The sequence below is a fragment of the Kalmanozyma brasiliensis genome (genome assembly GCF_000497045.1).
Source record: "Kalmanozyma brasiliensis GHG001 unplaced genomic scaffold PSEUBRA_SCAF19, whole genome shotgun sequence".
In the NCBI taxonomy this organism is placed as follows: domain Eukaryota; kingdom Fungi; phylum Basidiomycota; class Ustilaginomycetes; order Ustilaginales; genus Kalmanozyma; species Kalmanozyma brasiliensis.
In genome coordinates, this window is record NW_015961958.1 from 403,461 (window position 1) to 424,542 (window position 21,082).

General features: G+C 57.6%; 6 protein-coding genes across 6 annotated transcripts; 3 read left to right on the forward strand and 3 right to left on the reverse strand.

Annotated features, from left to right (window-relative positions):
* Nucleotides 1-1,159: 1,159 nt before the first annotated feature.
* Nucleotides 1,160-6,761, forward strand: PSEUBRA_002489 (RNA polymerase Rpb1, domain 5; the record flags this gene model as incomplete). The annotated part of the gene is made up of 2 exons (XM_016435603.1): nt 1,160-1,255; nt 1,518-6,761. The coding sequence occupies 2 exons, from the start codon at nt 1,160-1,162 to the stop codon at nt 6,759-6,761; spliced, it is 5,340 nt and encodes a 1,779-aa protein (XP_016293080.1).
* Nucleotides 6,762-7,184: 423 nt separating this feature from the next.
* Nucleotides 7,185-10,724, reverse strand: PSEUBRA_002490 (Zinc finger, LIM-type; the record flags this gene model as incomplete). The annotated part of the gene is made up of 1 exon (XM_016435615.1): nt 7,185-10,724. The coding sequence occupies one exon, from the start codon at nt 10,722-10,724 to the stop codon at nt 7,185-7,187; it is 3,540 nt and encodes a 1,179-aa protein (XP_016293081.1).
* Nucleotides 10,725-12,652: 1,928 nt separating this feature from the next.
* PSEUBRA_002491 (Small GTPase superfamily) lies at nt 12,653-13,279 on the reverse strand (the record flags this gene model as incomplete). The annotated part of the gene is made up of 1 exon (XM_016435633.1): nt 12,653-13,279. One exon carries the CDS (start codon nt 13,277-13,279, stop codon nt 12,653-12,655), a length of 627 nt encoding a protein of 208 aa, XP_016293082.1.
* A 1,337-nt stretch (nt 13,280-14,616) lies between these two features.
* On the forward strand, nt 14,617-17,469 carry PSEUBRA_002492 (U3 small nucleolar RNA-associated protein 6; the record flags this gene model as incomplete). The annotated part of the gene is made up of 1 exon (XM_016435602.1): nt 14,617-17,469. The coding sequence occupies one exon, from the start codon at nt 14,617-14,619 to the stop codon at nt 17,467-17,469; it is 2,853 nt and encodes a 950-aa protein (XP_016293083.1).
* A 103-nt stretch (nt 17,470-17,572) lies between these two features.
* On the reverse strand, nt 17,573-18,757 carry PSEUBRA_002493 (ATP11; the record flags this gene model as incomplete). The annotated part of the gene is made up of 1 exon (XM_016435620.1): nt 17,573-18,757. The coding sequence occupies one exon, from the start codon at nt 18,755-18,757 to the stop codon at nt 17,573-17,575; it is 1,185 nt and encodes a 394-aa protein (XP_016293084.1).
* A 737-nt stretch (nt 18,758-19,494) lies between these two features.
* Nucleotides 19,495-20,430, forward strand: PSEUBRA_002494 (NmrA-like protein; the record flags this gene model as incomplete). Its single annotated transcript, XM_016435604.1, has 1 exon — nt 19,495-20,430. The coding sequence occupies one exon, from the start codon at nt 19,495-19,497 to the stop codon at nt 20,428-20,430; it is 936 nt and encodes a 311-aa protein (XP_016293085.1).
* Between the last annotated feature and the right edge of the window lie 652 nt (nt 20,431-21,082).

Genomic DNA, 21,082 nt, shown 5'->3' on the forward strand with positions numbered 1-21,082 from the left:
TGTGTCTCGAGAAGCTGTGCATTGACGCGATGCTTTGCAGCTGAGTTGGGCACCGACTCAGCTCGATGCTCAATGCTCAGCAGCCCTCATCTTGGCTCTGGCCGAATATTGAAAAATGTTAGACCTCCATTAATCCGAGCCACATAGAAGTGAGATTATTTGAATGAATTAGTGATCGACTTTGAAAAAGCTGAGGATTCAATACAAAAGGAGGGAGCCTAGTCTGTATTCAAGGCGAGAAGAAGAAAAAGAGCTCAGCTCAAAGCGGGCACACGGCCAGTCGAGTGAGCCAGAACGCGCGCCTCAGCTGAGCAACCCCAGTCGCGCCCTCTTGCGCCTCGGCCTGTTGCCCCTCTCGTCGTCGTCGTCGTCGCCGTCTTCATCGACGAGCTCTGCCAAAAACACCTTGACTTGCCGCCATCACCACCTTCTTCTCGCCTCCGACCCATCTCCTCCGACTCCTGCACATCATCTTTGTTTGGCCTCCTATTCAATCACCTTGCATTTTGCTGTTTCTCGTCGACATCGCATCTCGACAGAAATCATCGATCCTTGATCGTTTTCAACACGATTGCAGCCTTCGTTCTTTTCTTCTTCCCGACCCGCCTCTTTGCAACGCCTCACCAAAGCATACCTTCGTCACCCAGAAGTAGCCTACCGAGCACCTTGACGAAGCTTCGCACACTTCAGCTGCACTCTTCTACGAGCAATTTGCATCTTTGCTCCTTCAGCCGCGCAGTCTACCAACTCTTCCCCCGGTAGCCCAACTCTCTTCTTCATGCTCAGCATCTGATCTCTTGGCAACCCACATCGTGGATCTTCTCCTAACGTCTGCCATCCAGCGCAGATTTGTCGAGACGGCAATCGTCTTCTGACATCAGGCTCTGATTCTCGCTTTCCTCCAACCTTCTCCCGTCTCACCGCCTCGAAACAAGGATCGTGATCATCGCCGAACAGCATCTGTCTTTGCGCATCGTTTCTCCGGCCTTGGCTCCTGCTGTGACACTCTGTCACGCAGTCCTACACACATTCTTACCGGCACACAGCGTCGCTCGGTTGCTCGACTAAAAAGCAAGCAGCTACCACTGCCTACCAGAGGTCTACTCAGTCACATCAATCGCCGCCTTCTCAGCCCAGCGACAACGACTCTTGAATCATCATGAGCGCCCAAGCCGGTCAATCCTTTGCGCACTCCACTGCACCCATTCGCCCTGTGCGAGAGGTGCAGTTTGGTATCCTGAGTCCCGAGGAGATCGTAGGTATCTTGTTCGCCCCTGTCCCATCACCTCTGTCGTAGCCTTGCCGCATCTCTTCCGATGTGTCATCACGGCGGGAGGGTCGCCCAGGGCTCACGACATCGTTGGTGGCACTGCAATGCGTTCAGATAACCGTGCCTTGAACGCAACACGCTGACATAACTGGACTTGTCCCTGATTCTTCATCTGCATCCTCTCGCATTGCTGCCCTCGCTTCCCCACTGACCTTTGCCTCCACCTCCACGCTTCACCCAAACACAGCGAGCCATCTCGGTGTGCAAAGTCGAAGTGCCCGAGATCAAGGATGAGCAAGGAAAGCCCAGAATCGGCGGTCTCTCTGACCCGCGTCTCGGTACGCTCGACAGGAACTACAAGTGCCAGACTTGCGGTGAAGGACACCAAGAATGTCCAGGCCACTTTGGCCACATCGATCTGGCCAAGCCTGTCTTCCACATTGGCTACCTCGGCAAGGTTAAGAAGATTCTCGAGTGTGTCTGCTTCCACTGCGGCAAGCTCAAGGCGGATGTCGTCACGGATCCGATCTTCGATCAGATCGTCAAGGCGACGCGCGGCAGCAAGAAGCGCCGATTCCAGCGCGTCTGGGAGTACTGCTCCAAGAAGATGATCTGCGAAGCCGACGATCCGAAGGAGGAAGACGAGATGAACTTCGAGCAGGAAGCTAGGCCGGGTCACGGTGGTTGTGGTCGCGTACAGCCCAACATTCGTCGTGAGGGTCTCAAGCTCTTCACGCAGTGGAAGAAGGGTAAGGGCGAAGACGAAGATGGCGAGGAGACGACCATTGCGCAGGCCGAGAAGCGACCCCTGCCCGCGTCGGAGGCACACACCATCCTCAAGAAGATGTCAAGCGAGGACATTGCTGTTCTTGGTCTCTCGGAGGAGAACGCGCGCCCCGACTGGATGGTCTTAACCGTGCTGCCCGTCCCGCCACCTCCCGTCCGCCCCTCTGTGCAAGATGGAGGTGAGGACGACTTGACCTACAAGCTGGCCGATGTCATCCGCGCCAACGCCACACTCAAAAAGATGGAACAGGAAGGAACACCGGCGCACATTCTTGCCGACTTCGAACAGTTGCTGCAGTTCCACTGCGCTACGTTCATGGACAACGATATCGCCGGTCAGCCGCAAGCGATGCAGTCGAGTGGTAGGCCGATCAAGTCCATTCGCGCGCGTTTGAAGGGCAAGGAGGGTCGTCTCCGTGGAAACCTCATGGGCAAGCGTGTCAACTTCTCGGCCCGTACCGTCATCACCGGTGACCCGCTCCTCGAACTCGACGAAGTTGGAGTGCCCAAGTCGATAGCCCGCAACCTCACATACCCGGAGCGTGTCACGCCTTACAACAGGGCGTGGCTGTCAGAGCTGGTCCGCAACGGTCCGAATGACTATCCTGGTGCCAAATACGTCATCCGAGACACGGGCGAACGTATCGACCTCAAGTACAACAGGCGTAGCGACATGGCGCTGCAGCCCGGATGGATCGTCGAGCGTCACCTCAAAGACGGCGACTACATTCTTTTCAACCGTCAGCCGTCGTTGCACAAGATGTCGATGATGTCTCACAGGATCAAGCTCATGGACTACTCGACGTTCCGACTCAACCTTTCCGTCACGCCACCGTACAACGCCGATTTCGATGGTGACGAGATGAACCTGCACGTCCCTCAAAGCGAGGAGACCCGAGCCGAGCTTTCGCAGATCGCGTGGGTGCCGCGGCAGATTGTCTCGCCTCAGGCGAACAAGCCCGTCATGGGTATCGTTCAGGACACGCTTTGCGGTATCCGCAAGTTCTCGTTGCGAGATTGCTTGCTCGACTACCACCAGGTCCAGCAGGTATTGCTGTGGGTCGCTGACTGGGACGGTGTCGTGCCAATGCCGTGCATCCTCAAGCCCAAGCCGTACTGGTCCGGCAAGCAGATCCTTTCGATGTGCATTCCGAAGGGTATCAACGTCTTCTTGGACAAGGACAAGGGTCTCAAGAACAATTTCTTGAACGACGATGGTGTCTACATCGAGAACGGCGAGATCCTGTACGGAGTCATCAACAAGAAGGTCGTCGGTGCCTCGGCAGGTGGTTTGATCCACATCATCTTCCGAGAGAAGGGTCCGGTCGTCTGCAAGCGCTTCTTCTCGGGAGTGCAGCGCGTTGTCAACTTCTGGCTGCTTCACAACGGCTTCTCAATTGGTATCGGTGACACCGTGGCCGACAAGGCGACGACGGACAGCATCAACCAGACCATCACCTCGGCCAAGGCTGCCGTCATGGACTACATCAAGTATGCCAGGCATGATTGGCTCAAGGTCGAGGCTGGTATGACGCTCCGAGAATCGTTCGAGGCCAACGTCAACCGCGTGCTCAACCAAGCGCGAGACGACGTCGGTAACCACGCCGAGACAAGTTTGCCGGACTTCAACAACGTCAAGCAGATGGTGGTGTCCGGATCCAAAGGTTCGTTCATCAACATCTCGCAGATGTCAGCTTGTGTCGGTCAGCAGTCCGTCGAGGGTAAGCGTATTCCCTTCGGTTTCCGCCACCGTTCACTTCCCCACTTCACCAAGGACGACTTCACTCCCGAGAGTCGTGGCTTCGTCGAGAACTCCTACTTGCGAGGTCTCACCGCGCAGGAGTTCTTCTTCCACGCGATGGCGGGTCGAGAAGGTCTCATCGATACGGCCGTCAAGACCGCCGAGACGGGTTACATCCAGCGTCGTCTCGTCAAGGCGCTCGAAGACGTGATGGTCTGCTACGACGGCACTGTCCGCAACTCGACTAACAACGTGATTCAATTCGCGTACGGCGAAGACGGCATTGACGGTGCCCAGGTCGAGACGCAGACGCTCTTGACGCTGAAGCTCAACGATGCGGATTTCCATCACATGTTCCGCGTCGATCTGCACGATGGCGGCTTCAAGAAGGGTACCCTGCGTCCTGGTCTCGGTGACTGGTCGCAGGAGCTGCAAGACCTTCTCGACGAGGAGTTCGCGCAACTTCAATTCGACCGACAGCTGCTTCGCACGGAGATCTTCCAGTCGGACCAGGTGCAGGTTCGTCTGCCGATGAACGTGGCTCGTCTCGTTCTCAACGCACAGCAGATCTTCCACATCGACCAGCGCAAACCAAGCGACTTGTCGCCCGTCGAGGTCATCGTTGGATTGCGCAACGTCCTTGATCGACTGATCGTCATCCGCGGCGACGACCCCATCTCGCGTGAGGCGCAGGTCAACGCGACGCTGCTGTTCAAGATCCACCTGCGATCTTACCTATGCTCCAAGATGGTCATCGAGCAACATCACATCAACAAGGAGGCGTGGGAGTGGATTCTCGGCGAGATCGAAGGCCAGTTCGCTCGCTCGGTCGCCAATCCTGGTGAGATGTGCGGCACGCTGGCAGCGCAGAGTATCGGAGAGCCGGCCACGCAGATGACGCTCAACACCTTCCACTACGCCGGTGTGTCGAGTAAGAACGTCACGCTCGGTGTGCCGCGTCTCAAGGAGATCATCAACTGTGCCGAGAACATCAAGACGCCATCCGTGACGGTCTATCTGACAGAGGCGTACAGCCAATCGCAAGAGTCGGCCAAGGTGATCCAGACTGCGCTAGCGCATACCACGCTGCAGACGGTTACCTCGGCTGTCGAGGTGCACTACGACCCCGACCCGTCGGCCACCGTGATCGAGGAGGACAAGGACTTCGTCGAAGCCTTCTTCGCCATCCCTGACGAGGAGGTCGAAGCGAGTCTGGAGCGCCAGTCGCCTTGGCTCTTGCGTCTCGAGCTGGACCGTGCTCAGATGCTCGACAAGAACCTGACGATGGCCGACGTCGCTTCCAAGATCAGCGCCATGTTCGGGCAGGACATCTTCGTGATGCACTCCGAAGACAACGCCGAGAACCTTATCCTGCGTATCCGAGTTGTGGACAACGACACGGAGAAGGACGCCCAAGGTGAAGAGGAGATCTTCCTCAAGAACCTCGCCTCGCAGATGCTGGCCGAGATCGACTTGAAGGGCATCAAGGGCATCAAGAAGGTATACATTGTGCAGCAGGACAACAAGACGCGACGCGTCGATCCCGTCACTGGCGATTGGCGCACTGTGTCCGAGTGGGTCCTCGAGACAGACGGCAGCAACCTTGCCGAAGTGCTCGCTGTCGAAGGTGTTGACGCCATCCGAACCAGCTGCAACAATCCGGTCGAGATCTTCCGCGTGTTCGGTATCGAGGCTGCGCGCAACTCGCTGCTCAGGGAGACGCGTGCGGTCATCGAATTCGACGGTTCGTACGTCAACTACCGTCACTTGGCGCTGCTATGTGATATCATGACGAGCCAGGGTGCCTTGATGGCCATCACTCGTCACGGTATCAACCGTACCAACCAGGGTGCGCTGATGCGCTGTACCTTCGAGGAGACCGTGGAGTTGCTCATCGAGGCAGCGTCTATGGGTGATATCGACGACTGCAAGGGTGTCGCGCAGAACGTGCTGCTCGGACAGATGGCGCCCATGGGTACCGGTGCCTTTGACTTGAACTTGGACCTGGACATGCTCAAGGACACCATCGTCAACCACGCCCTGCCCTACGACACGCTGCTTGCCTCTCGATCCCTCGATGCCGCTGGTGGCAAAACGCCTGGAGCCATGACGCCGTACGACTCGAGCTCGCCGGCTTCGGACGACGCGTTCCGTGTTCACGAGCAGGCCATGTTCAGTCCTCTCGCCCAGACTGGCGGCGACGAGGGCAATTACAACGACTACCTGCTCTCTGGCACGAGTCCCATGCGTACGCCGTTGGGTGCTCAAAGTCCGGGCGGCTACGGCTTCTCGCCCGTCTCGCCAGGCTACGTGCCTACCTCGCCTGGGTACGCCACCTCGCCAGCTGGCGCTCTGGGCGGCATGAGTCCCTGGACGGGCGGCAACGGTCTCGGGGCCACCTCGCCAGCGTACAGTCCGACCTCGCCGCGCATCTTTGGCGGTGCTACCAGCCCGTCGTACTCGCCGACTTCGCCGAGCTACAGCCCTGCCTCGCCCAACTACTCGCCCTCGAGTCCTGCGGCAGGCTACTCGCCAACGAGTCCACGCATGAGCCCAACGAGCCCCATGGGCCGCTACGGCGCGGCAACGAGTCCACAGTACTCGCCTGCTTCGCCCAAGTTTTCGCCGACGAGCCCCAACTACAGTCCTGCCAGTCCAGCATACACACCGACGTCGCCGGTGTACTCGCCCACCTCGCCTGCCATGGCTGGTCGCGGTGGCGCGAGGGGATTCAGCCCCGCCTCGCCCGCCTACTCTCCCACGTCGCCGCAGTACTCACCGGCGTCGCCTGCCTTCTCGCCGACCTCGCCGCAGTACTCGCCGGCTTCTCCTCAGTACTCGCCTACTTCCCCGCAGTATTCGCCGACGAGTCCAGCGATGGGCGGTGCGTCAGGGCCACCGACGGGTGGTGCCGCCTCACCTCGTCGCAGCCGCATGTCGAACAAGCCGGCATGGCAGCGCTGAGCCGTGGCGACCTGCGTCAGTCCTCTCGCCTCCGACCGTCTTCTCTTCCCTTCTTCTACCATCATCCTCACGAGCAGCGCTGTTCGTCAGCTGCCGCTCGTTCAAATTACATACCACAATCCATCGCAGCATCAACAAAAACCAAAAAGTCACTCACGCTACACACTTCCAGAGAAGTGCCCGCTCTTCTTCCCTCCCCCTCCCAAAAAATCATACATTTGTCTCAGTACCAAAACATGAACGGATCTACCACACAAGCATCATCTGCGAGAAATCAAATCGCTGTTACCCTACTCGGTGGCTGTGCGAAGTTCGTTTGTGATTCAGGCGATGCGATTGCGGGCGTGCTGCTTAGGAACAGCCGTGAAGGTAGACAAAATGAGGAGCTTCCGGCTGGCACATCTCGCTGATGATGGGGAAAGATCAGCGGAACAGCTCGGGCGCGTGATCGATGAAGAACTCGATGGTCATCGCCTTTCCTCCCATGTGGGCGAACTCCTGCGTCGGATCCGCGGACCGCATCAGCGTCGGCCCAAAGACAACGCCGAGATTCCTCGCATTCATCCTGTTATCCGCGCTCCTATCCTGCACATGATGCAGATGCAACACCAGATGCTGCAGCGTACAATAGTGCTGTCTGGGCAGTCTCTCCACCAGCTCCTTCATCAACGCCTGCTTCGTCGCCGCATCCTCCTGCTTGGACTCGACGACCTGGATCAGCTCGTCGTACAGCTCGAACGTCAGCAGCGGCGTGGGCAGTTCGCGGAAGTAGTTCTTCAGCACACTGGTGATGGCCGAGACGTCGTTGAATCGATCCGTGTCCTCGAGATCAAACGCGTTGCCGCGGTCGAACAGCTGGGTGATGACTTTGAGCTGCGAGGTTCCGCCGGACTTGCGGTAGATGCCCTCGTAGTCCATTCCGAACGCTTCCACTGCCTGGATGCATTTTTCGACAATGATCGGGACATCGCGACCTTCCTGAGCCGCCTGCTCGGTCAGCGAACGCCCGAACATCGATGGCCCTGCAGGATCGGATTGGCCATCGAGAGAGAACGGCTGGTTGCACGACACAGGTAGGTTCTGCAGACATCGCGAGTGACATACCTGCGTACACAGCGCACAGCGCATCTCCGACTGCCCCCACATGTTTTTCTGACAGGCAAAACAGCGCGTGGGACGAAGCACGTTGAATGGCTGGAAGAGGTGTTCGCGGACCACAACGTCGTGCGACGTAGCCCGCGTCATAGCGGTGCCTCCCACACTGGTGCCCAAGCCAGGTCCCTTCGGCGGCACAGGCGGCACACCACCACCCTGCCCAGGAGACACGTTGGCTTTGGTCGTCTCGGACAGCTTGGGCTTCATCCACTTGAACTTCTTGGCGATGGGCGCTGGCTCGACGCGACCCGGCTTGATCACCTGCTGCACCGCCGTGTCTAGCGAGACCGTGTCGTAGCCTGCGCTGCTCGGCGGCGCATCGTGTGACGAGATGGACGGGTTGTGCGGCGTGTGCTTCGACACCTGCTTGTAGCGCGATCCGAACCCAAATCCTCCGCCACCCGACGTCTTGGTGGACGACAGGTCCTTCGGCAAAGGTGGCAAAGGTGGCAGCTGATCCCTGGAGTGCGCGGCCAGCTCGACGCGTCGACTCAGCTGCGCGAGCACCGTGTTGAGCTCCTCGTTCTTGGCGTTGAGGGTCTGCGCCTCCTCGAGGAAGAGCTCCTTGGACTGCTTGAGCTCCTCAATCTCGATGAGGAGTGAGTCTCGCTCGATGGTCAGCTCGTCGATTTCGTGGCGGTAGCGGCTTTTGACTGATTCGAGGCGCGAGGTGAGATTTTGGGTGATGGCCGCGTCGACTGTGCTGGTCGACGATCGGGCGCCATTGGAGGATGAACCGAGAGAGGGAGAGGTGACAGCGCCGTCCTGCAGCGCAACCAGCTCGGCCACCTCGGCCACCGTCAAGTCCCGTTCGACAGTCAGCTTCGCCAGATCGCGCTCCATGCCTTTGAGCGACGCCTTGACGTCCTGCGATCGTCGTACGAGCTGCTCGTGCTGCCGCCTCTCGCTATCCGCCGTGGCGAGCTTCAGCGCTTGATCTGCGAGCTTCCTACGCAGCCGCGCCATCTCGAGCTCCGCCTCGTGGCGGGCGTTGACTTCGTGCTCGAATTCTTCCTTGGCCATGGTGAAGCCGTGGGCTGCCTGCTGACTGGCCCGTCGGATGCGGTCGTAGCGCGTCTGAAGCGACTCCATGCGTTGGCGCGTCTGCTCGAGGTCGCGAAGCATTGTCTCGACAAAGGAAATGTCCATGCTCACTTGACCGTCTCGTGCTTGTTGCATCGAAGCACGGACCCGGGACGACACCTCCTTGAGCGAGCCAGTTGACATCGCCGTATTTCTGCGAACGTCTCGCAGCACCTCCTCCTCACTGTCGACGTCATCTGCTACATTGAGGCTTTCGTCGTGCTGCCCGGCAGCGTCTCGATCGAAGCTTCCCTTTGCAATAGCCGAACCGCTTGGCGAAGTGGTCACCTTTGCGCTGGACGTCGACAGCGCGGATGGGCTGGGCGGAGCGTCCATGAGTGACGTGGATGAAGCACGTGAGGTGGAAGCGATGGAGGCCGGCAGAGCTGGCACGGGCGGGGCCTGAGCTCGCAGCTCGTCGTTCGAGCCAAAGTCGCCAAAGGACTCGACCAAGTTGAGAAAGTCGGGATCGTAGAAGGAGTAAACCTTGGAAAGTCGCGAGGAAGAGGCCGAGGCGGCGAGAGGATCTCTTGCGGCTGCTCCCGCTCTGATGCTGGAGGTTCGAAGGCTGACGCCGAGGCCCTCGCGGCTCGAGGGTCGTAGTGTTCGCTCAGAGTCTCGCGAGGGCGACACTTCCATGGCAAAGCTCTTCTTGAGGGGTGATGCAGACGGACTGGGCGAAGAGCTTGCTGCATCCATGGCGGGAAGCCCCGTCCTAACCGCTGCAGGCGAGCCCTGAGAAGAGTCGAGACCTGACCCGAACGTCTTCTTTCGCGGAGAGAGGGGCGCTGTGACTTCGTAGCCTCTGCTCTGCGGCCGCGGAGGCTCGTCCATGGTGATGGACGACAAGGATGCCTGCGATGCGTTGGAGGGGAGTGCACTTCGGCCATCGAGCCTGGCCTGTGCGCCCATGGCCGGGCTGCGTGCTTCGCGCGAAGGCGGCGGCGGCGCATTCATCGGACGCTTGCCTGCCGCATTGTTGGGTCGGGAGGCAGCAGATGAGCTGCTCTGACCAATGTAGGGAGACAGGCTGGCTCCACTGGGTGCCGGAGAAGCGAGGATGGAAGGAGAAGGCGACGACGACTCTTTGGATGGGATCGAAGGCGACAGGTCCAACAAGGGTGAAGAGGTGGTCGCGGAGGTGCCCGGCGTTGTCAAGGTGCTGCGATGGCTGGGTTCTGCGGACTGTGCCTCCTGGATCTGCTTCTCGCGGCGAGCCTTTGCACGTTTGTGCTCTGCGTGCTTGCGACTCCGTGCGACACGTTCGTTGTGACACTTCATGCAGTAGATGCCTTGGCTGGTCTTGGCAAAGACGAGCTCCTCGATCTTGGAGTGGCAGGAGCGGCATGTGAAGCAGGAAGCGTGATACGACTCGTCGCCAGTCATAATAGCTTCTTCCATGATGGGCAGATGGCAGATGTTGCAAGAGTAGTTGCACTCGCCGCAGATGGGATGGCCATCGGAGAGGAGGAGAATATCGTCGCGCTCTGTGCTGACTCTATTCTTGCACTTTGCGCATCGAAAGCACTCGATGTGCCAGAGCTTGGTTGCGAATTGGATGACGCCGTCTTCGACGCTCTCCTCGTCAATCAGACGACCACATCCTCCGCAGTAGGCTTCTGGCAGCTCGTCCTCAGCGTCGTGAGCGTGACTTGCGTCGACCTCGCTGGACGGCACAGCGGTGAGATCTCGGTCTGACGTTCGTCCGTCGAGCCGTGCTGGCATCGTGGCTGAGTTTGCGCGCTGTTCGGTGTTGGATCAGCTTGGGTCGCTTGCTATCGCTGCAAGTATGAATCTTTCGAGACCGACGGTGATGGGGTGAAGAGCCAATGGGTGCAGAGTGGGTCGCAGACACTGCAGACTGCGCTGTGCTTCGCTCCAGTGCCAAGCGCAGGATCGAAGACGTCGCGGTTCCAAGTTGTAGGTTGTGCGGCCGCTTGACAGGGAGAATGGTTTCTGGCTCGCCGGGGTCGGAAAGAGCTCGACTGAACCAGCAGTCGAGGAGCGAATGAAAGCGATGCTGCTGACTGATGGGCGGTGCAGGCCAAAGACCAAGTGGAGATGTTGCGGAAGGACCGAAAGAATCGGAAAGAGCGACGATGTAAAGGGCGTAGCTGAAGGGTGCTGACCGGAGGTGTCCGAAGAGCTTGAAGCGTGGCAGCAAAGCTTCGTCGTCCGCCAAGCAGTCGTGTGAGGCGTGCTATGCGGAGTGAATGGGACGAAGGAGGTGCACAGAGGCTGCGAGATGCAGATCAGATCAAGAAGCAGCCAGAGACAAGCACACACGACCGCATGGGAGTTGCTGCATGGGCTCGGCGGCGTCGCTTCCCGCTGTGCCTGCAGAGTGTGTTGGTCTGGTCTGGGCGGGGCGGCTACAACAGACGTGACGCATCCTTCCGAAAAAGGGTTTGAAAATGCGCCCTGGCTCGAGATACAATTCTCCAAGACGAAGCTCGAGCATCAAGATGTTCAGCTGGCGCTGCACGCTGTCGATCATGCAGGGTCGTTTTGCTGCTTCAAGCTTGTGCTTGTCCCACCCTCAAGAGCCATTTGAGCAAAGAAACCTGCAGCAAAGGTGAGCTGATGTGCAACCGCGGGTAGCCGGCGTCGTCCCACATTGGCCCACCGAAGAGAAGGCAGCCGCAACGCAAACCTAAGCGTCGCGAAATTGCACGGCCCTCTCAATGGTGCGGATCATCCCTGGCGGGTCTTTCTTGTATTCAGCGTTGGCGTCTACAGCTTGGACAGGTCGAGGGTAGCAGCCATTGCGACGAGCAAGTCTCAGTCTGACTGTGTTGGCCCGCTCTCGATACTCCTTCCGGACGCGGAAGACACGCGTCTTGGCTGAGGCTGAAAGACGGCCGCTGAAAATCAAGACTCGCCCAACGCCATTTTCAAGGGTCCAACCAACAAACAAACTGAAGCGAGAAGCTGACAGCAATCGACCTTGCAACAGACCTGCTCCGACCTGATGCTGTTGTCGCCAAGTGAGCTGAGCGAGCTGAACAACAGTGGTTGGCAAAGCCGTTGTTGTAGCTGACCCTACAGTCATATTTAGCTTGCTGGAGAAGACGAGAATGGATTACGCGGCTGACCCGACCTCAGAGTCGACTCGCTGCCATCCGTGAATCGGAGTTTGGAAACAAGGCGGGCCTAGGCGCAAGCCAGGGCTGTTCAGCCTCACGTCCTAGCAGTCCTTTCACTGTGTGATGTCTCGAGGGGCACTATCGCGATCCATCCTCTGCCTTGAGCCTTAAGAGATCGGGACATGCGACGCAATGAGCTTGATGGGTCGACGCTGTCGAACGATGTTTGCTGCGCGGCGGCACTGGAAAGAACTGCGACGGACACCTCTGCACTGAGGTCGGCTCTGCCTTTGCAAAGTGGCCACGCACTCAAGCAGGATGGTAAACTGAATTGCGTACTCATCAATGTCTCGGCTTGTTCCTCGCGAAGGTCCCTGCGCTTCTTCGCTGGAAAATCGTCCCATCACACGCTTGACACATATTCTCGAAACGGACCCATTCAGATGATGTACAAGTGTAGACAAGCGAGTAGCAATGGTGCTATGCTTCGGCTCCGAACACCCTATTGGCGGACATAACAATGGGGGATAGCCGGGCTAGAGTCGATCTTGGCACGCGAGGGCCCGCTTAACTGCAGCAACCACCAGCACCTCCCGTCTTGGGCGCCGAGTTGACATTGACATTGCCTGCCGTTGCTGCTGACGACGCCTGCGTGACGGCTGCCGTGTCGATGAGCCTCGTCTTGACCTCGCGAGCCAGGTTGAAGAAAGCCTCCTCCACGTTGGTGTTGGCCTTGGCTGATGTCTCGATGTAAGGAATGCCCAGCTCCTTGGCAAGCTCTTCGCCCTGCTCCACCGTCACGGCTCGCTTCTCCTCCCAGTCCGACTTGTTGCCGATCAGAATCTTCGAGACACCTTCGCTTGCGTGCTGCTCAATGTTGGCGTGCCACGTTCGGACATTCTCGAACGACTTCTGGTCCGTCACATCAAATACGAGCAGGATACCCATGGCTCCGCGGTAGTAGGCGGTGGTGATGGTTCGGAATCGCTCCTGTCCTGCTGTGTCCCAGATTTGCAATTTGATGCGCTTGCCATCCAGCTCAATGGTGCGAATCTTGAAGTCGATGCCAATGGTGGTGATGAACGATGGCGTCCAAGCATCATCGCAGAATCGTAGCAACAAGCATGACTTTCCAACGCCCGAGTCACCAATCAGCAACAGCTTGATGAGGAAGTCGTAATGAGGGTTCGGCATTCTGTGGTTGGTATGCGCGGATCTCGCTGCGGCAGTGAGCAGTGCAGCAGGGCTGGCTATATAAGTATTCGAGCTGGCTGCTTCGACGTCGCTGACAGATGCAGCGGCGGTAGACTCTGTCCGAGACGGGGATCGAGGTCGTTGCTGACTACGTCGCGGGATCTCTGGCTTGGCTAGAGATGTCGGAGGAAAGCTAGAGGTGCGATCCATTTTAGGAGCGGTGTAGGCATCGTTGACGAGCCGAGGTAAATGATTGTGCGAAGGCGACGTCATTGATGTCGATTCGACCGGAGCGTGAGGCGTGAAGGGGAGAGGATTGCGATGATGTTGGATGCCGAGATTCGATGGCAGCGGAAGGACAGATTTGGAGTTGAGATCCAAGTCGATTATGAGGAAGAGGAGAAGACATATATAGGGTCAGCTATGTTCCTACTCTCATGCAGAGCATGCGGTGCGTTTCGCTGTAGACCGAGTCGAGGCGGGGCTTGAAGCACTAGATGAAGCGGTCCCACCTAGACACGATCCTGCTTCATTTGCTGCCACCCGTTCGCCCCGTCGTTTCGGCGTGAGATGAGATGTGGAAGCGCCTTTGCGAGCTTACGCCCACGCTGATCATGGCGAAACGATGCCTCGAAGCGTCCGTGCTCCGCGCTGTTCCACCACCAGCGAGACGTCCATCCGGATGAAGACTTACGAACGAGCGAGCCAACAGCAATTGTGCGTGCAGCGGAGGTGACGATGATGGTGGTGGTGGTGATAGCGTGAGAGCAGGAACAAAGCAATGACGGACAAGCACACTCACACTTCCGTGGAGGTCAGCCGATTTGGTGCATTTCAAGTCGCGGGAGCGATTCGCTGCAACGCACAGTCTGAGTCGCGGAGCCCTTTTTGCCGAGCTTTTAAGCAGTCACGAATGTTGCTAGCCAAGCCAGCCAGTCAACCAGCCAGTCAGCCCGTCCGCAGGCAGAAGCGGGACACGCTCAGCCCAGGTCCGCTGTCCCGTGTGCGCCAACAGGGCCGGCGCTGGCTCTATTTCGAGGGATTCAACTTTTGTGACAGCACAGCACAGCACAGCACACACCTCCCGCAAACGCTGACTGCTTCGGCCCTTTGTCAATCTGACATCGGTTAGCCATTTCGTGCGAGAAAACAACGCGCCTCCACTCTCAACGCTCTTCAGGGCAATTTTTTTGAGAGAAATTCTCAGCTGTCTTCTTGAGGACCCTGGCAAACTGGCCAACTTGACTTTCGACGTTGCTTGCTTGCTTGCTAGACACACCATCGCTTTGCTCATCTTCACCGACAACACTGCGGCTCCTCGCTGCACCTGATTCGATATGGAGAGAGTGCAGTATCAGCTAGAGCGATCCGTTCCACAGCTCCAGCTGCTCGACGAGAATGGAGTCTTCACCAAGGAGCAGCTTCGTTCCATCACAACGCAGCGCCAGACTTTCGAAGGACGTCTCTTGCGACGAGGCCCGGACAAGAACGACTTCCTCCGATATGCAGACTTTGAACGCAACCTTGCCGACCTCATAAATGTCAAGGCCAATCGCATCGGCCTGCCCCGCTCCTTCTATCGCGACAATGCAGCAGCTCACACCGGCCACATCGTTGCCATCTACGAGCGACTCGTGCTCAAGTTCAAGTACGACGTTGACGCCTGGCAGCAGTACATTGCCTTTGCCAAGAGCAGAAAGATGCGCGTCGTCACAGGCAGAGTCTATGCCCGAGCGCTCTCTTTGCACCCCAACAACGTGCCTCTTTGGCTTGCAGCTGCCGCGCACGAGCTCAATGACAATGCTTCGACCACCGCTGCTCGTTCGCTTCTGCAGCGCGCCCTCAGACTCAACCGACTACCGTGGAAGAAGAGCGATCCCGACAGCTCTGCATCGACGAACGGAAAGCGTAGCATCAATGGGGACGTCGACGACTCGAACAAGCGTCAGCGTGTCGACAACTCCAGCTCCACATCCATCACTGATGGATCGACTACGCCTGCATCCTCCGGCCCCGCCGCGCTAAAGCTCTCATCCCGAGAGGCGGATCTGCTCCGACTTTGGGTGGAGTACATACGTATGGAACTCGTCTTCATCGAGCGTCTACGCAGAAGGTGGCTCGTCCTCGGGCTTCAATGGGACACCGAAGGCGCCGACGAAGAAGCTGCTTTGAGCTCTTCTAACGACTCAGCAGAAGCGCAGCAGGCAGCCGTCGATCTCGACTCGACTACGAATATGGCAGGCAGCGCCAACGACGAGGCAGGCTTGCAAGATGAGGAGACAATACTGCTCGGCCAAGTGCCTGACAAGGACCCCGACGCAAACCCGGAAGCCTTGGACACTGCCAGCACCAAACCCAACACGTTTGCGCCTCGAAAGATGACCACTATTCCTCCAACGCAAATAGCCATCTTGAGAGGCAACATCCCCCTCTTTTTGATCGGGAGCGCACTCGATTCGCTCGCACCTCATCTTCATTTCGTGTTCCTCGTCGCTGTCGTCGAGCTGCTGCAATCCTTTCCTTTCGCCGAGCCCATCAGCCTCGACGCTCCTCAAAGCGGACAGGCGCTCCGACGCCGGCTTCTCGATGGAGCCTATCAGCACCTTTCCGACCGTCAACGATGGGGCTGGACTCACTTTGCACCCGCAGCACTGGCATCTTCGCTTCGCTCCTTCCGACCCGAGACACCTTTTTATGCGGACGCTCCAGATCGCACCGCAGCCCAGCTCGCCAACACCGAGGAGATGGACTCGCATCGACTTCTCGCATCTGCCAGTCACCTCCGAACCACGTTCAGCAACGAGACAGATGGCCTCCTCGAACTCGCCTCGCAGCTTCGAAGCGCGACGACGTCTGGCCTGCAGAAGGCATCGGCATCATCATCGTCGTCTCTAGCCACTGTGCTCGTGTTGCAGCTCCTGCAGTCTCTCTTGACAGAACGAAGCGGCAGTGGTGCAAGGGCATCGCCTGCATATCAGAAGCTTGCACAGTCAGGCACGCTCCCTCTCGCCGTGAACGACGCTATCACGAAGATGCGCGAACTCTGCTTGGAAGCTCCCCTCAACGCAGTTAAGTCGTCGACCCGCAGCGCCAAAGCAGAGTTTTACACCACCACTGCGCTTTTAGTCGAGATGCTCAGCGATGAGCAGCGATCCGGTATCGACGAGCCCAACCTGTTGCGATATCTCGAGTCGGTGCAAACGCAGCTGATCAAGGAGGCACAAGCTGCTGGATCGCAGATCGAGACGGCTCAGATGCGTGCCATCACACTGCGCAAAAAGGTTGAAGCGGCACTCGCAGTCGAAGACGACAAGGAGAGAAACAAGAAGCTCACCAAGCTGAAGGAGCAGCTCAAGGACGCAACAGGCAAGAAGATTTTCCCGGGCAGCGACGAGCTTTGGAGTTTGCGCATTCTCGTCGCCTCCAATCTGGCTCGCACGTCTAGCAAGTCGATGGAAGAAAGTCGCGACGCAATCGCTGCTGAATGGCATCGAGGACTGCAAGCGTGTTCCGAGAACATCGACGCAAACGCCGCCATCTCGTCAGCCGAGAACAGTCTGTGGTCGCGGTTCTTCGACTGGCTTGACGACGGAGTATTCGGCTCACAGGAACCGACTCGGAAGGAGGTGAAGGCATCCTTCCGCTACAGCTCGGAGCAGTACCGATGGGCAGTCCGCGAGACTGCTTCTTTGCTTTCGCGCAGCCACAACAAGTCGATGGCTGGCGTCGAAGTCGTTCAAGAGCATCGTCAGGATGTTCACGACTGGTGCATATGCCGTTACATCCGGCTCAGTCGTCCGTTTGGCAAGTACGACGATATCGTTTCATGGCTGCTTCAATCCTCGTTTGGCTCGCTTCAAGGCTGGCTGGGCAACATCACGGAACTGGAAAGCGAAGAAGAGTTGGACATGCCCAAGTACCTTCAAACGGTGGAAAGGATCTTTGCCAAGCTACTCCAGACCAATGCGAAAGACGTCGAAGTATGGTCGAACTACCTGCGACATCTGGCTAGCAGAGACATGACCAAGGCATTGCAAACGCTGGAAAGGTGCCGCAGCACGCTGGACAAGAGCGAATACAAGCTGGTGGAGAAGGAGTGGCAGAGCATTTGCGAGGCTCTGCAGGCGCAGTCGTCTACTATCGTCGACAATGACGACGACCATGACGAGATTAGTGAAGACGAGGCTTAACCGCGAAGCTGCTCGCATCCGTAATATCCATTCGCTATCACAAACAGATGCCATCTCATTCTTGCTGTTGCGGATTGTCTTTCATTGCAATTCAAGCATTGATCTACAATCGAAAAGCGACGTTGACCAGCTCTTCCACGTCAAACTCTTTTGGGCGCTTGTGGAAGTCATGCAGCAGCTTTGCGCGGGCAGACTGGTCCTTCTCGGCTTCGGCGCCTGACCCAGTCGCTGTCGATGGCAGGTAGAAACGCTGCAGTGTAAGCGCAAGCAACTGTGCTTGCGCCTGATCGATTCGGCCTCCCTTGCCCGTCTTTTCGTTGAGCCCAGTGACTTCGCCTCTCATGAGCACCAGACCGTTGCTCTGGCTCAGATCCGTGTAGAAGGTGAGGATGAGCACGGGCTGGCTGAAGTCCTGCTTGAGCTTGTACTCTGCCAGAGGGGTGAAGAGGGTGGTAGCAGAAGGTGGTGCTCCTTCGGCGGCTGCGTTGGGCACGACGGCCCACTCGAGGAATTGCATCTCAAACGCTTCCTTCGCTACGCCAGCTGTATCTGCCTCTTCATCCAGCACCTCGCGCGGCAGCGGAAGGACGAACTGAGGATATTTGCGGGCGTTGGCGAGCATCTCGAGGTACTTTTCCGCAGGAATCACGGCAGAAAGCTTATTCTTGAGGGTGTGATAGCCCGCCCACAGCTTGGTGATGGTCTCCTTGTCTTGCGTCCGAAGCTTGTCGACATCGAGGAACGAGCTCAGAGGCTTGATCGGTCCTTCTTGTGAGCCTTCAGGAGTCGAGTGGACTTGTCCAGAGGCGAGCTTTTTCGCTGCTTCCGCCTGGGAGCGTTCGCGCAACGACTGCGCTATCGCCTGATCTCGCTTTTCTACCTCGGACAAAGAAGCAGTCTCTTTGGACTTGGCCGTTGTGCTTGAGGTTGCCTTAGAGCCCACCGACTGCGTTCGCTTCACGGCGGCGAATTCGAGAGATCGACGCTGAAACTCTTCAGGCGACAAGCCCTTTTGCATGGCCTTGACCTTGATCTTGGCCTCATACTCGCGAAGCTTACGATCGCGCTTTTGCTGCACCGATGCACGATGGTCTGGAAGAGCAGAGGTGCTTGCGGTCTTAGCCTCCGACTGGTTTCGTTGGTCATTAGACTTGAGATGCGACCAGGAGAAGGGGAGTGGGGGAGAGACCTGGGCGAAGCATGGTCTGGCCACATGGAGCGAGCGGACGTTCGACCCGGACGCTATCGATTTGCTGGTGCTGCGGATCGCGTTGCTGAATGACCTCATGTTGCCCTGTATGTCCGAACAAAGCAAGAAGTGACGACCAAGATGATGTCGAAAAGTGAGATGACAGATTCTCGGCGCCGGCGACTTCCTGGCCAAAAAAAGGTTCTCTTGGAGACCAATCTTACATCCGAACAAAAATGTGATCCGTTCCGCGGCTTGAGCTTCGACCTCTTACGACCGACCCTCTTCTCCTTTGCGTTGCACAGACCCGCGTAAGCAGCCTTCCGCGGATGTCTCTTTGCTGCACGAACGACAGGCTTCTTCTACGGATATGCAGACCCACTCGGGGCTAAGCGAGACGAGGATCTCCAAGCTGCTCTCCGAATCACAAATGCCTCGAACGTCTTTGACTCTGTACGCCTATTTTCGACGCTGACAGACGTCCCGGCGAAGAGCGCGAGTGCGTCGAACCGTCTTGGCGTGCGCTCGACGTTATGTCCGTGCGTCCCTTGTCATGCAGAACCCTGTTGCTATGTCCGTTCCTGTCGCAGACTCAGAGTCCGTTCGAAGAGCTTCTCGTGGCGTTCATGACGATGGCTTGTCTCCGTGCGCAGCTTCCGATCTCTTTAGTATCCGACTTCTGAGAAAGCATAAGTACAACCTTTCTTCCTCGCCTCACCCATTCGTCCGTTATCCTCAAGCTCTCCCGCACACGCAATCAATCGGCACCTCGTCCTCGCAGCTCAACGCATCGCACCGCCTCCTTTTGCGCATCTCGAACACCACTACACTCCGCAATGTCGTCCGCCAAGAAGCTTCTCACCGTCTTTGGTGCTACCGGAAACCAGGGCGGCAGTCTCATCCGTACTGTGCTCAACAACTCCACGCTCAACGCCAAGTACTCCCTCCGTGGCGTAACGCGCGATACTTCCAAGCCCGCAGCGCAGGAGCTCTCCAAGCAGGGTGTCGAAGTCGTGCGCGCTGATCTCGACGATGTCGAATCGCTCAAGAAGGCTATCGACGGCTCGTACGGCGTCTTGGCCGTGACCAACTTTTGGGAATCGATGGACGGCGCCAAGGAGACCCAGCAGGGTCGCAACATTGTCGACGCATCTCTCTCCACCGGCGTCAAGCATCTCGTTCTCTCCACACTCCACAGCGTCGACAAGCTTTCCAACGGTACCCTGCACACCCCGCACTTTGACAGCAAGTCCGCCATCGACGACTACGCAAAGTCCCAGGCCGGCAACAAGCTTAACATCTCGTACTTCCACGCCGCCTTCTTCGCGCAGAACTTCGAGACCATGCTGCAGAAGGGCGAAGATGGCAGCTACAGCATCAACCTGCCCATCGACCCCGCCGTGCGTGTTCCCATGATCGACATTGTCGCCGACACTGGCAACTGGGTGGCCGGCCTTTTCGAAGCGGGCGACTCCGCCAACGGCAAGAAGGTTCAAGGTGTCAGCTGGTGGACCAACTTTGCATCATTCTCGTCCGACCTCGGCAGCGCATTGGGCAAGAAGGTCTCGTACAACAACATCCCCGCCGATATCTTCAAGAGCTACCTTCCGGAATCCATCGCCGACGAACTCACGGACACCATGAAGCTCGTCGATCAGTACAGCTACTACGGCAAGGATACCGAGAAGCAGCAGGCTGACGACAACCGATTCCTTCTCAAGGACGCCAAGCTCGCTACCGTCGACTCGTGGGCAAAGTCGCTCAAGCTCTGATCATTTTATTGTCGCCACTCTTTTGTACATTAGCTTGTCTCCACCTTCTGCGACAATGAACGTCTCAATGGTTCCCCTTAGATGTGCAGGTGTGATGGGCACCTTCATCGAGAAGAGGTGGCGTGAGAGCAGGGCCGATGTTCAAATTAGCAGGCTCGGACAAGGACAATGTGCATGAGACTGTGTAGCACAAACGCATGGGGAAAACTGTCGATGCCTATAGCACAACAAGAGCTAGATGCAGAGGAGCCAGCAGCGTCTTGAGCCTTGACCATATAATTGTTATATCCCTGGGGTCTGGAGACATCAAGCACCCAGATTGCAGGCAGCATTGTTGAGGCCAAGGACATGTTTACCAGTACAGTGTTACAAATTGACTCATTGTTAAAGGATATTGGGGTCCCCAGGATTGCTGCTGGACGGGCAAGGGGATGCTGTTGGAATATACGGTTGTTACCTATGTCAGTAACTGTCTAGCAGTATTGTCAAGGGTTTACCGGGTTCTTCATCACCTGCTTTTGCTCCAGTCTTGATCGGTCTGATTGGCATGGCCTTGCCTGCCAATTACTGATACAGCTACTCAGGCCAACTTGACGGCACATGCATATTTCTGCATGTTGCCCAAGTTGCGCGTTCCTGCGCAAACATCCAC